The 14,456-nt window shown below is 41.7% G+C and overlaps 1 protein-coding gene across 1 annotated transcript; it reads left to right on the top strand.

The window, feature by feature from the left end:
* The first annotated feature begins 7,437 nt into the window (after window positions 1-7,437).
* On the top strand, window positions 7,438-13,748 carry LOC148105949 (neoverrucotoxin subunit alpha-like). The gene is made up of 3 exons (XM_087838424.1): window positions 7,438-7,493; window positions 12,988-13,034; window positions 13,183-13,748. The coding sequence occupies exons 1-3, from the start codon at window positions 7,438-7,440 to the stop codon at window positions 13,746-13,748; spliced, it is 669 nt and encodes a 222-aa protein (XP_087694550.1).
* Window positions 13,749-14,456: the final 708 nt, after the last annotated feature.

Below are 14,456 nucleotides of genomic sequence, written 5' to 3'. Positions count from 1 at the left end.
AATTGATTTTTAAAAAAGTCTTAATGTAGAATTTTTTGTCTGGGGTTTTTAGTGATATTTGTTCACTTTCTGTCTTTCATTTGCAATGAAATGTCCCATCTGCTCCTCTGAGTCCAAATTCTTTATTTTAGCAGTGCTTCATCCACCAAACCTTTTAGTTTGATTCCTGTATTCTGAAGGTTTTTACAGAGCTGTTTGTTCAGATATCAGAATTTGATTTTCAGAAACATTTAGTAATAAAAATATGATCAATTGATTATTTCTGACTGAAAAGATGAAATATATATTTGGTCATAGTGATATGACTCATTGCCTCACTTAAACATAAAATGTAAACAAAAATTCAAAACAATAGATTAATACAAAACAGAATTTGACTGTTGACCTTAAAGTGAGCTTGAATGTTATTCACTTCCTGTTTTATTTTGGTAGTTATTGTCTCTGGTTTTTACTTTTACTTCCTCCCCCGACATTGTCTACATTAGTTTCTGCTGTAGAAGGTTTTATTAACTGTTTGATTTGTCACTTTTTTTAACTATTATTGTTCACCTATAAACTATTGCTAAAATGTATTTTCATTAAAATACCAAATAATTTATTACTTTATCATCTAATTAGATTATAATTCTGTAAATAAGAGTGATAGTGTGGTCTATGTGGGTTGTCTTCAGGTTCTTTGCTTCCTCCCACAGTCCAAAAACATGCATGCAAGGTTAACTGGAGATGTGTGATTGTGAGCATAAATGTTTGTCTGTCTCTGTCTAGCTCTGTTTCTACCTGGCTACATCACCGTGGTTACTGATGCTGAACCAATAACCTGGTCTGGATCAGGTTATGTTCAGAGTTTTTGTTTAAAATCAGCTGAAGTGCCTCATTTTCACTGATTCTTTCATTTAAAGAAAGCTTTAAGTGAGATATAGATTCAGTCATATGTTACTAATATTACTTTTAACCTGAGTAGCAAAAGCCTGGTGCTCTCAATTAGCTATCGAGTTGGTGGGTAACAGACGTCTCCGAAAACGTCGAAGCACTTTTGCAAATATGCAATATCTTGATAAACCGAGCAGATATTTGAAGTTTACACACCCACATTCTACCCTGAAAATATGTTAAAAGTTTATTTTGTGACCCAGGAAGATTAAGAGTAATTTTAAAATTTAGTAGCGGTCGCCATTACCGGAAACTGGAGTTTGGCTGGGCCGCACAATGAATTCTGGGATATGGTGGGCCACGAAGGACACACCCGACCCATCCTTCAAATTCGGGGAAAAGGAGGACGCATTTGTCGCCTGCATTCGGAGGAATTTGGACAGCCTTTGGTGCGTCGCTGTGACATTATCGGTCTACAAATGTGTCCTCAGGAGGATGCAGCTCATGAATTTGGACACACCGAGCCTGCGTGCTGGTAGCACCTTAGCCACAGCTCGGGTGTGGAGGAGAAGCTGAAAAAGAAAGAAAAAGTTTTCTAGTTTGTAAGGAGGAAAAAACAGAGAGGACTAAGTTAAAGAGAGGCTGGAGAGTAACACAGAGCAGTAATGAATGCTGCTCACACAGTTTAGACAGTTTAGCATCAAATGTTCGAGTGAGTTAGCTCCCAGCTAACTAGCAGAGCAGCTAACTAGCAAACCAGCTAACTGCACCCACAAGCTGCGACTGCGTCTTTCTAACAAGAGCGTCAGACACTCAGACTGATTTTCTTTGTGGATGATGATGTATTCTCACACTGATCCTTCATGATGATGCTGCCATCCACCCACTGCTCCTAGTGTTGCCAACTCCTCAGTAAGGAAAATTGCTATTGGCTGTCCTAAAAGTCGCTGGAAGTTGCTAAATGATGTCATCGCCTAATTTGGATAAATGGTCATGCTAATGTAATTGTAACGTACGTTGTAGGAGAGAAAAATAACATCGTGGAAGAGACATAACGTGAGTAAAATGTCCTTGAATGCATTTAAATAAATAAATGCCTTTTATCTCAAAGATTCTTGAAAAGGTAGTTTATAAGCAATTAATGTCCTTCCTAGAAGAACACGGTATTTTAGAAGTTTTCCAATCTGGTTTTAAAGCTTTACATAGTACCGAATCTGCCCTTTTAAGAGTTTTTAATGATGTGTTTTTGGCAAATGACTCAGGTGACTGTGTTATTATCGTGCTGTTAGATTTAACTGCTGCTTTTGATACAGTTGATCATAATATTTTAATTTCCCGTTTAGAGCAGTTGGTGGGTATTAGGAGTACCGCACTGCAGTGGTTCAGATCCTATTTGGCAGAGTGAACTTTCTCTGTGAAACTCGGGGAGTTTGTATCCTCTGCTGCTTCTCTTCAATGTGGGGTCCCACAGGGTTCAGTTTTAGGCCCGCTTCTTTTCTCTCTATATCTTTTATATATAACTGTGGTGGGGCGTGGTCTGCGGTGGCGTGCAGGGAGGGTGGACGCACCTGCACGGCATCCGCAATCACGCCCGCCACGTTAAAACACGGACTCAGGTGTGGGTGGTGGGTGGTGGTGTGATGCAGATGTCAAATAAAAATGTCTGAAAACACTGATCCCTGGACCCGCCGTGCCTTATTCATGCCACAGTGGTGCCGAAACCCAGGAGGCGGCACAGCGGGTTCTTATCGGAGCCAGGCAGCGGAGGTGCGTCGCCAGCAGGCAGAGCTGCAGGACCAGTCCGAGCGCCACCTGCAACGGATTGGGGAGCTGGCGGCGCTGCTCTGGGCCTGGGCGCCACCCCCACAGGTGTGTACCGAGGACAGCGAAGCGGTGGAGGAGCCGCGTAGGGCACCTGAGCAGCCGGAGGTGGCAGACGAGGCGCGCGGGGATCTGCGCCTGCCGGAGGAGGGGGAACAGCCGGGTGTAGGGCTGCTCCTGCCGGGAGCGGTGGACGAGCCGCTCAGACAGGAGGCGGCAGACGAAGCGCGCGAGGGTCTGCACCGGCTGGAGGAAGAGGAGTCGCGGGAGGGGCTGCCGGCGCCCCAGCCAGCGGCGGACGAGCCGCTCCCGCCGGCGCCCCAGCCAGCGGCGGACTAGCCGCTCCCGCCGGCGCCCCAGCCAGCGGCGGACGAGCCGCTCCCGCAGGCGCCCCAGCCGGAAGAGGTGGAGAAACCGGGAGGGGAGAGGGCGGTCCCCGTGCCAGGGGAGCCTGCGCGACCTGGGCCCGAGGTCGAGGATCGAGCGGCCCCGGAGCGTCAGATGCGCCCGGCAGTGAGCCCCTCCCGGGGCCGGCAGGGTCGTGCCGGCTTGCCGGGTGGCCGGCCTCCGGACCGGTTTCGCCGCTGCTGCTGGAGGCGTGGCCGACCCCCGGACAAGGCTCGCCGCCATTGGAGGTGTGGGCGGCCTCCGCAACGGACTTTGCTCTGTTCCAAGGTCGGGAACCGGTGGGGAGTAGGTTCGGCCGGATGACTCCCCGGCCTCAATCGGGCGATGGGGGTGTGTGGTGGGGCGTGGTCTGCGGTGGCGTGCAGGGAGGGTGGACGCACCTGCACGGCATCCGCAATCACGCCCGCCACGTTAAAACACGGACTCAGGTGTGGGTGGTGGGTGGTGGTGTGATGCAGATGTCAAATAAAAATGTCTGAAAACACTGATCCCTGGACCCGCCGTGCCTTATTCATGCCACAATAACTTTTTACATTTTAATGAACAGAAAACAGAAGTGATGGTTTTTGGTGGCGCTTCTGAGGCCACTATTATAGATCTTGGTTCGCTGGCACAGTATGTTAAACCAGTCATCACTAATCTGGGAGTTAAAATAGAGGCAAATATTAAATTTGAAAGTCAGGTCAGAGCTGTTGTAAGATCTAGCTTTTTTCATTTGAGGAAATTAGCCAAAATAAAGACTATCTTATCGAAACAGCAGTTTGAGACAGTAATCCATGCCTTTGTTACTTCTAGGCTGGATTATTGTAATGCACTTTATTTTGGGGTTAGTGATGCGTCCATTAGGCGCCTGCAGGTTGTGTAAAATGCTGCAGCACGTCTTTTAACTGGAACAAAAAAGTCTGAGCACATTACCCCAATTTTAATTTCACTCCACTGGCTACCTGTACATTTTAGGTTTTATGTTTTTAAAATTCTCTTATTTGCTTTTAAATCTCTTAATGGCCTGCCCCCTCCCTCCCCCCCACCTCTTGGAGCTACTACAACCATATACACCTGCCCGTTCCCTTAGGTCCGCCAATCAGCAGCTCCTTAAAGTACCGAAAACTAAGTATAAATTTAAAGGTGATCGTGCTTTTGCTGTAGTTGCTCCAAAGTTGTGGAATGATCTACTTTTGCATGTTAGGCAGGCCTCTTCTCTTTCTGAATTTAAAAGTGTTCTTAAAACATATTTATTCGCTGAAGCCTTTGGCATTGATTAGAGGGGTTGACTCTATTTGTTTTAACATATTTCAATTTATTTTAGTTTTTTTTTTATTTTATCTTATCTTATCTCATTTTAATTTTTATTTACTTATGCTATTAGCATGTACAGCACTTTGTGAACTCTGGTTTTATGTTAAAGTGCTTTATAAATAAAGGTGGTATGGTATGGTAAATCATAGTTCTGTCTCTAACTATTACACCACTCTCACCACATTTGTTAACAATTCTCTCAACAAATGTGTTTGTCCTCGTTCTTTGTTATCCAGCTGAGACTTTGGGTATAAATGTGTCATAAACAGGAGAAAGCAGTGCAGGTTCAATGTAATCAAACCTCAGACTGAGTTCAAAATCATCACCTGTCCCAGATACCACATCAGCACCAGAACCATGATGTGTTTACTCACATTTAAAAAGGTGGAGGTCAGTGTGAATGGACTGTTGTCATTGGTCTGAATGTGCCTCTATAAACATGTGCTCTTCATTATTGATGTTTTCCTAATGAACAGAAAATGAGACTTAACAAAATCCTTCTGACTGTTGTTGGAGCAGGTTGGGTCCTGGGTTTGAGTCCCCCACTGTACCACAGGGGCTTCAAGCTTTGTTTCACAGTGTATAGAACAACAAATAAAACCAAATCACAAAAAACACATCAAACTTTGAGTGTTTAACCAAGGATGAGGAAGTAGACTCGGCCACAAACAGCTGGATATATGAATGGTTACCACAGCAACCACAGCAGTGTGCTCTCAGTATATTTAGTTGTATAAAGGTGTTTGTGGTGTGTTGCAGCTGAAGCAGCCTCATGTATGTTGACACAGGGAGAAAATAGTGTGAGAACACTGTTCACAGCAGTCACAGCTCGCTGCCTTCAACAGTCTCTTCCTTCCTTGTTTGGATGTCACTGATATCATCTTCTGCTCTCACACTGACCACCTGTTGAAGCTAACATGCTAACATGGAAGCAGCAGGTATGCCACCTGTGGCAGCTGAGGTCACGTGATCTGAGTCTTTGAACCACACGTTGGAGCAGCGTTTCCAAACATCTGCACTTCAGAAGCTCCGAAGTGTGGAAACGTCACTGTGGAGCGTCTCATCCCTATCTAAGAGATTTTCTTGCCTCTGCAAAGCGAAGCTTGCGAACAGCACCATAGTTTGTCAATCCCAACCAATCAGAGCGCTCCTTATGTCACGTCACATGACTCGTGTGTTTTCCTCTTTGATTAGCACCCAAAGAACTAAAGAAAGGCTAAAAGGACGTTCAGCCAATCAAATCCCTCCTAGGAACAGGAAGTCTAGAGAGGAAATGGAGCAGAGAAGGAGAATCACCAGTTTAAATGTCTGAGTTTTAAACTGGTGACCCTCTAAAGAGGCTTTTATTGACTCTTTCTGTTTTCTTTACAGCTTTTTTTCACCATTTAAACTGTTTAATATCAGATTTAAAAATAACTTTTGGACAGTTTTTCGACATTTGCACTAAAATGTGACATAAGTAATGACTTTCTGACTTTACGTTGGACTAATCTAACGACTCAGCCTGGCTATGTTGGACTTGGTGTGGAAGCAGCTCCCAGTTTGAGTTCAGGAGACAGACACCCTCTCTACTTTGAAGATCAGCTGCAAACTTTCCTTTTTGATAAAGCTTATAGTTCAAGCTGGATCAGGTGAACCATCCCTTAGTTATGCTGCTATAGGCTCAGGCTGTTGGTGGACTTCCCATGATGGTCTGCTTTCTTCTCCACTCCCCTCTTTTCACTCCTAATGCTTTTATATGTCACTACTGCATGTCTTTTGTCTTCTCTCTCCTTAGTTTGTGTTTTGTTCTTGTCTCTCTGAGCTCATCTCTTCTCTTTCCCCTCACCCTGCAACCAGTCATGGTAGATGCTCCTCCTGGAGCCTTTTTTGACTGGGAGGATCTTTGTGTCAAAGTGAGTTCTTCTTCCCACCATCACCAAGTGCTGCTCACAGTGGATTGTGTTGCGAAATCGATCAATGTAGAGCAGTGAGACAAACCACGGAGGCCCCAGAGAAGTGCAATCAAACGATGAGTTTATTAACACACAGGAGAAAACATCAGCCTATGTCTTCTGACAAAAATACATGTTGTGGACACTTACAAAGCAGTGGGGTATACGCCCCCCCATGGCGTCAATAAAAATAGTCAGATTAAAATAGGTTCCAGACATTAGTCACAGTTAATGGTACATCTTGTACATCTTTAATGGCTATAAACAGACATAGAACTTCTCTTTTCTATAACACCTTCCATACAAGGTAATAAACTTCAAGCCCTCAGGGTCTCTGGGGCTAATTATAGACTCTGGTCATCTGTTGCCAAGTAGAGTAAAATATAGTGAGACACCAAATGACTTAAGGCCTCAGGCCTGACACATTCCTAGATTATATGTGTTATATGTATTGTAAGCATGCATTGCAGTTATCCTGTTCTAGTTTCCCTCAGCATGGATCACCTGGACAGTCACGCCAGTGAAGCTTAAGACCCTTAATGAACTGAACATCAACTCGAAATAAGCACAAATATGCAATGTGTATGAAATACTTCTGACCGTACTTGTAATAAAAGTTAACATAATGGAAGGATCCTCAAATGAACATCTTCAATAGACAACTTTAATGCAATATCAATACTGTGAGAAATATTATTAGATGGAATAATGCTGTAAAGAATGTTATTAATGCAGTTGTAATGATGCAGATTATATGGCAGCAATAAAATAATTTCTGTATCTCCACAATTGTCTGATGGTTGGGGCTTTCTTTCTAATATTGGAGGCTGTTACCTTACACTGTTAAACAGCTTCAGATGACTGTTGTTGTCTGTTGGGAATTGTCACTTTTAAATAAAGTTACATTGAATGGATGTAAATGGATAGATGTTATTGTGACAAAGAGAAAACGATTGTTGACAGATAGATTGTTGTTTTGTGTGTCTGCAGTCTGTCAGGCTGTCTGATCACAGAGGAAGGCTGTACTTCTCTGGCCTCAGCTCTGAGCTCCAACCCCTCCCATCTGAGAGAGCTGGACTTGAGCTACAATCATCCGGGTGACTCAGGAATGAAGCTGCTGTCGGCTGGACTGAAGGATCCAGGCTGGAGACTGGACACTCTCAGGTATGGAGAGAATGTCTGATAGAGGAGGAAGAGATGGAAACATTTCCTGTGTCCTTCACTCACTTCCTGTTTGTTTCCTGCAGATGACACATGAACAATCACACATGCAGGAATATTTTCAGGGACAGACACACTAGTCTAGCTGGATAGTACATGGATATTTATGTAGGGGTGTCCAAGGAGTCTGTTTGCAGGAACATTAATTATAACTGATAAGTCATGTTGAGAGTTTCATTAAAAGTAGACCTACAGTTAGGTCCATAAATATTTGGACAGAGACAACATTTTGTAACTTTAGATACACTTTATTAGGTCACAGGTGTACCTGAGATAGTGGGCACTGTGTACCTAATAAAGTGTCAGCCATGTGTATGTTTCCCATGCTGTATGTCCACAGTCACAGTGACACTGACAGAAGGATGAAACAAGGCTGTGAATCATTTCAGTCTGTGTGTGTGATAGAGGCAGACAGGAGCAGCTAACATTCGGAAATGGAAGCTTAAATAATGACAAACTCTACATTCACGGCTGAATTCACAATAATTTGTTCTCAAGTGCACATTTAGCAGCTAATGCTAATACTGTTTTACCTTGCTTTCTACAACTTGAGCAGCTATTGCTAAGTAGGCCACTTTGCGCTGCTAAGGATTTGTGTGACCATGATGGAAACTCTGATAAGCTAATGCTGCTAAGCTAATGCTGTTTATGGGCCCTGTTAGAATCAATATTTCATTCTCATTCTGTTATTTGAGAACAATATTAACGTCTCACATCATTATTACACAAGAGAAAAGGGTATTAGCGTTAGCTACTAATGCTTATTCACCTCAAATTAGCTTTAGCTGCTAATGGGAGCCTAGTTAGCATAAACCCTTCACATCATTATAATGCAAGGAAAAAGAGTCACTCATGGCAGCCTATTTAGCATTAACGTCACATCATTATAACACAAGGGAAAAGGGTATTAGCATTAGCTACTAGTGCTTATTCACCTCAAATTACCTTTAGCTGCTAATGGCAGCCTACTTAGCATTAACTCCTCTTTAATATAAAGCTACTTTACATCAAATTAGCATTAGCTGCTCATATTGTTATAAGGAAAGAGAAAATGTTATTAGCATTAGCTGCTAATAATTATTCACCCCTAATTAGAATAAGCTGCTGAAAGCAGCCTACTTAGCATTAACTCCTCACTTCGTTGTTACCCAATGGAAAAGAGTATTAGTATTAGCTACTATCATTTTTAATAAGTAAGAGAAAACAGTGTTAGCATTATTGGATAATGCTAACTCACATTAAATTAGCATTAGCTATTTACAACAGCGTACTTAGAATTAGCCGCTCACATTGGTCATGTCTAAATTCATGGGCTGCATCCACCTGAGGACCCGGCCTTCGCGGTCTACGTGGGCCAGGTCCTCAGAAGGTCGGGTAGGCCGGAAGTAAATGACTGGGGAAATTGGACGGTCTAGCCTTCTGATTAGCATCACCGCTGTCTCGGTGGAGTTTAATAAACTCGGCCATCTGCTCCTTGTTATCTACAATATAACAGGACACTGGCGTAAATTCTCGACCGTCTCATACTATTGTTTAATTAGTTTTCTGTTTGACGTTTAGTCAGCTGTGTAAAAACCAAGGAGGAGCCCACCCGGGGGATTAATAACGTTTTATTTTATCTAATCTAATCGAATAACTTTAATCTCAGCCAAACTGATTTACTCACGAACAAACAAAACACTGAAAAAAGCCCAACATTAACATTTTTAGGTTGTCTAAGTGACTTATATATTACGTTTAACCCGAGTAGCAAAAGTCCGCGGTGATCTGAAAATGATGTGCCGGGAGTTGTGCAGTTCTCGGCGGCTTCAGTGACCCTCGAGCTCTCGGCTAGCTATCGAGCTGTTGGGTAACAGACATCTCCGAAAACGTAAGCATTACTGCTCAAGTTGTTATAAGCAAAGAGAAAACGGTATTAGCATTAGCTGCTAATAATTATTCACCCCTAATTAGAGTTAGCCCCTAATGTCAGCCTACTTAGCATTAACTCCTGACGTCGTTGTAATGCAGGGGAAAAGAGTTACCATTACCGGATAATGCTAATTCACATCAAATTAGAATTAGTTAATAAGGGTAGACTTCGTATCATTAGCTGCTGTCATTCTTACAAAGCAAACAGTATGAGCAGTACTAGCTGCTCACATTGTTAAAGGGGAAGAGAAAATGATATTAGTATTAGCTGGTAATAATTATTCACCCCTAATTAGAATTAGCCACTAATGGCGTATTGTTAAAAAGTAAGAAAAAACATTGTTAGCATAAGCGGATAATGCTAATTCACCTCAAATTAGTATTAGCTAATAACGGCACCTGCTTAGCATTAGCTGGTCACATTGTTATAAGGCAAGAAAATATGGTATTAGCATTAGCTGCCAATTTCTACTTACCTAAAATTAGCATCAGTGACTAATGGCAATCTACTTAACATTAACTCCTCACTAATACAATGCTAATTCCCATCAAATAAGAATTAGCTGCTAATATCAGCGTACTTAGCACTAGCACCTCACATTGTTAGAAATCAAGAGAATATGGTATTAGCATTAGTTGCCAATGCTTATTCACCTAAATTTAGTATTAGCCACTAATGGTAGCCTATTTAGCATAAACTTCTTAATGCTAAATGAAGTTAATTAATGCTAAAAAGGCTTAACTAAAATGAAAGTAATGTTAGCTATAGCTGCTGGTATTGTTAAAAGGTAAGATAAAACATTGCTAGGAGCAGAGGATAATGCTAACACGCATAATAATTAGCATTACCTAATAATGGCAGCCTTCTTAGCATTAGCTGCTCATATTGTTAAAATGCAAGGGAAAAGAGTTGGCAAAAACATTGTTAGCATTAGCTGCCAATTCCTATTAACCTAAAATTAGCATTAGCCACTAACGGCAGTCTACTTAGTATTAACTCCTCACTAATATAATGCTAATTTACATCAAATTAGCATTAGCTGCTAGCATCAGCCTACCTATCACTAGCTGAAAACATTGTTAAAAGGGAAGGGAAAAGTGTTAGCATTACCCGATAATGTTAAACTCGCATCAAATTAGCATTAGCTAATAACAGCAGCCTTCTTAGCATCAGCTGCTCACATTGTTATAATGCAAGGGAAAAGAATTAGCATTAACGGATGATGCGAACTCACCTAAAAATAGAAAATATGGTATTAGGATTAGCTGCTAATGGTTATTCACCTAAAATTAGAATTGGCCATTAATGGCGTCCTAATTATCATTAACTCTTTACATCGCAGGGGAAAAGTTAAAATTGAATTAAAAATAGTGTTCACATTAGCTACTCATATTGTTAAAAAGTACGAGAAAACATTGTTAGCATAAGCGGATGCTAATTCACCTCAAATTAGTATTAGCTAATAACGGCAACCTACTTCGCATTAGCTGGTCACATTGTTATAAAGCAAGAAAATATGGTATTAGCATTAGCTGCCAATTCCTATTCACTTAAAATTAGCATTACCTGCTAATGGCAGTCTACTTAGCATTAACTCCTCACTAATGTAATGCTAATTCACATCAAATTATCTTTAGCTTTAGCATTACCTTTTAGCATCAGCCTACCTAGCACTAGCTGCTCACATTGTTAAAAGGGAAGAGAAAACGATATTAGCATTAGCTGGTAATAATTATTCACCCCTAATTAGAATTAGCTGCTAATGGCAGCATACTTAGCATTAACTCCTCACATCGTTATAATGCAAATGATGCTAACTTGCATTAAATTAGACTGCTGTTATTAGCTAATGCTATTTAGCAGTAGCTGCTCACATTGTTATAAAGCAAAGGAAAACGATATGAGCATTAGGTTCTAATGCATATTTGCCTTAAATTAGACGTAGGTGCTAATGGCGGCCTACTTAGCATTAGCAGCTCAGATGTTGTAATGCTAGGAAAAAGAGTGTTAGCATTAGCCGTTCACATTGTTATAAAATTAAGCGAAATAGTGTTAGCATTAGCTACTCACATTGTTAAAAAGTAAGTGTTAGCATTAGTGCATAATGCTAATTCACATCAAATTAGCATTAGTTAATAACAGCAGCCTATTTAGCATTAGCAGATAATGTTGACCTTGGCCCACTGGAAAAGTTAAGAACTAAAGATTTAGGAGTGTTTCTCGATAGCTCTTTCTCATTTGAGAAACAAATGAATTCTGTTATTAAAACCAGCTGTAAGGTTTATATTGTTGATTGTCATTTATGCTTAGAAATATTTACTCATATATGCTTAGAGTTTTATAATTGATTGCATAAAGACTCTGTGTGCCTTCCAGAGTGCTCTGGCATGCACACACCACTTGGGGCCATGAGAGAGGTCGTACCCTCTCTTACTGATATATGGTGTAGGACAGGGGTCTCAAACTCAATTTAGCTGGGGGCCGCTGCAGGCAGAGTCTGGGTGAGGCTGGGCCGCATTAGGTTTTCCACAAGAAAGGCATGGTTAAAAAATTCCAATCTTCTCAAATCTCTTTATTTTTTAACACAAAATATGAAAAATAAATAAACAAATTAAGAATTAATAAGAAAATAAATCAATCTGTAATACATAAATAAAATAATAATAAGATATTTTTAGTCAGTGAACTTGTGTGTTTTTTTCAGTCTTCTATATCTGCTGTAGTTAGATTGAAATGTCTGTATTAACAGTTCTATAACCTTCTTCTGAACATGAATGGAACACTGTAGAAAATGAACTGTTCTTCTGAACATGGCTTCTCTTGCCTACTCCTTGCTGCTAGAGACCTGGCAGCGTTTCCTCTCGCATAGCCCAGCCAGATTTGGCCTGAGGGAGGAAGAAGTTGCGACCCTCAGTATGTCTTGAAGATGATCATCCGTAAGTCTGGACCTGTACTTGGACTTATTGAAGTTCAAAGTGGAGAAGAGCTTTTCGCACAAGTATGTGCTACCAAAAAGGCACATGGTCCGCTTGAACATTGGGGAAAGCCGAGGAAACTAGGGCTCAATTCTCTCAAAAATTGCCCAAGCTTGTCTGCTTTTCCACTCACCTCCCTGAACTTTGCTTTGAGTTCAGAGTTGCACTGCAGCTCAATGAGCTCCATTTGAAGCACAGAAGGGGCATCTTGCACATCAAAGGAGAAGGGGTCCGCAAAAATTTGAAAGGTGGCTCTGTGTGTCTTGAAGTCAGCAAATCTGTGATCAAATTCCTCCTGTAGCCTCTGTAGCTTTCAATTCTGACGAGTCTTTATAGTAATTACTGTGTATGTTTCCTATTTTATCTCTACTCTGTGCAGCATTTTGGCTCAACCTGTTTTTAAATGTGCTGATAAATAAATGTAGATTTCTTTGAATAAAACAGTGGAGCCGAGCTTTGAGCTCAGTGTGTAACAGTGTGTGTATGAGAGCCATGTAATGTCCATGTGTGCATGCTGACTGTGCTGCTCTGACCCCCCTCCTCCTTTCAGGGTGGAGCCTGCTGGAGTCCGATGGTTGAGACCAGGTCTGAGGAAGTGTAAGTGAGTTTTTAATGGGATTCATGAAAACAAAGCAGCACACATTCAACCATCTTCATCATGTCAGGAGTCATCATCAAAGTGTCAATCAATGAACAGATGATGGATCAATAACTGCAGCTGGATTGTGTTTGTTCTCTCCATCAGATTCCTGTCAACTCACAATCGACACAAACACAGTGCACACAAAGCTCCAACTGTCTGACAACAACAGGAAGGTGACATGTGTGAAGGAGGTTCAGTCATATCCTGATCATCCAGACAGATTTGATGTTTATCAGCTGCTGTGTAGAAATGGTCTGACTGGTCGCTGTTACTGGGAGGTCAAGTGGAGAGGACACGTTTATATATCAGTGAGTTACAGAAGCATCAGAAGGAAAGGAGACAGTGATGACTGTGTGTTTGGATACAATGATCAGTCCTGGAGTCTGTACTGTGATGATGGTCCTCGTTATGTCAGGCACAATAACAGGTCAACATCCATCTCCTCCTCCTCCTCCTCCTCCTCTGTCTCTAACAGAGCAGCAGTGTATGTGGACTGTCCTGCTGGCACTCTGTCCTTCTACAGAGTCTCCTCTGACACTCTGATCCACCTCCACACCTTCAACACCACATTCACTCAAACTCTTTATCCTGGGTTTGGGGTAGGAATCAGATATATATCAGAGAGTATTTCTCAATATTCTCCTGGTTCCTCAGTGTCCCTGTGCTGAGTGGGGTGTAAAGAGTGTCTCCTGTTACAGAAACACTCTGACTGTTGAACAGATAGTTCAGTCTGTACATGTCTGTCTCTTTCACTCACAAACACGTTTTCAGATTCATGGATTCAATCAGTTGATGTTTGAAACTCTTCTAAATGATTCCTTGTAAACTTCTTCCTCTTCAGTCACAAACAAACAGGAAGTGATGTCACATGTGTTCCTGTCCACACAGCAGAATGAGTCTATTGCTGACAGTGATGTACAAACAGAGTGAGCATTTCTGAGGCCCAAAATAAACTGAGTAGTTCACTGAATGAACAATGGACTGTGAGCTCAGTTCCTTCATCATTAGTATGGATTATATATGTATATGTATTATATTAGTATCATATATATCAGGTGCTGCTGCTGCTGGTTTCAGTCATTGTGCAAATGTGCTGTTTGTAAGGTTGTAAAGCTGCAGTCAGCTGAGACTGAAGAAGTCACCTGATCAGTGAGCAAACGTTTCTGAAAACGTCCAGATGAACAGAATCAACCTTTTGGGATCAGCCAGCAATGCAGCATCATTGTTGTTCAGGTTCAGAGGTTTGCAGGAATGAACTGATGACCAGAAACAGCTGCAAAGTCCAATAAAATACCAGCTGCAGTTCAGCTGCATTTGAAGAAGTCAAAGAAAAGTAAGGATGGCAAAGGGCGATGTTTTCTTCCAAAGAACTGAAA

The sequence above is a fragment of the Neolamprologus brichardi genome, chromosome 3 (assembly GCF_056152115.1).
Source record: "Neolamprologus brichardi isolate AB-2024 chromosome 3, ASM5615211v1, whole genome shotgun sequence".
NCBI lineage: Eukaryota > Metazoa > Chordata > Actinopteri > Cichliformes > Cichlidae > Neolamprologus > Neolamprologus brichardi.
The sequence above is the reverse complement of the archived record's forward strand: the minus strand, read 5'-3'. Positions and strand labels throughout refer to the sequence as shown.

Excerpts from the sequence above, each read along its gene's own strand:
- LOC148105949 (XM_087838424.1), top strand. The coding sequence starts at position 7,438 with ATGAAGCTGCTGTCGGCTGGACTGAAGGATCCAGGCTGGAGACTGGAC. Across the intron at positions 7,494-12,987 it reads TGGAGACTGGACACTCTCAG|GGTGGAGCCTGCTGGAGTCC; the intron begins GTATGGAGAGAA and ends TCCTCCTTTCAG. Across the intron at positions 13,035-13,182 it reads GAGACCAGGTCTGAGGAAGT|ATTCCTGTCAACTCACAATC; the intron begins GTAAGTGAGTTT and ends TCTCTCCATCAG.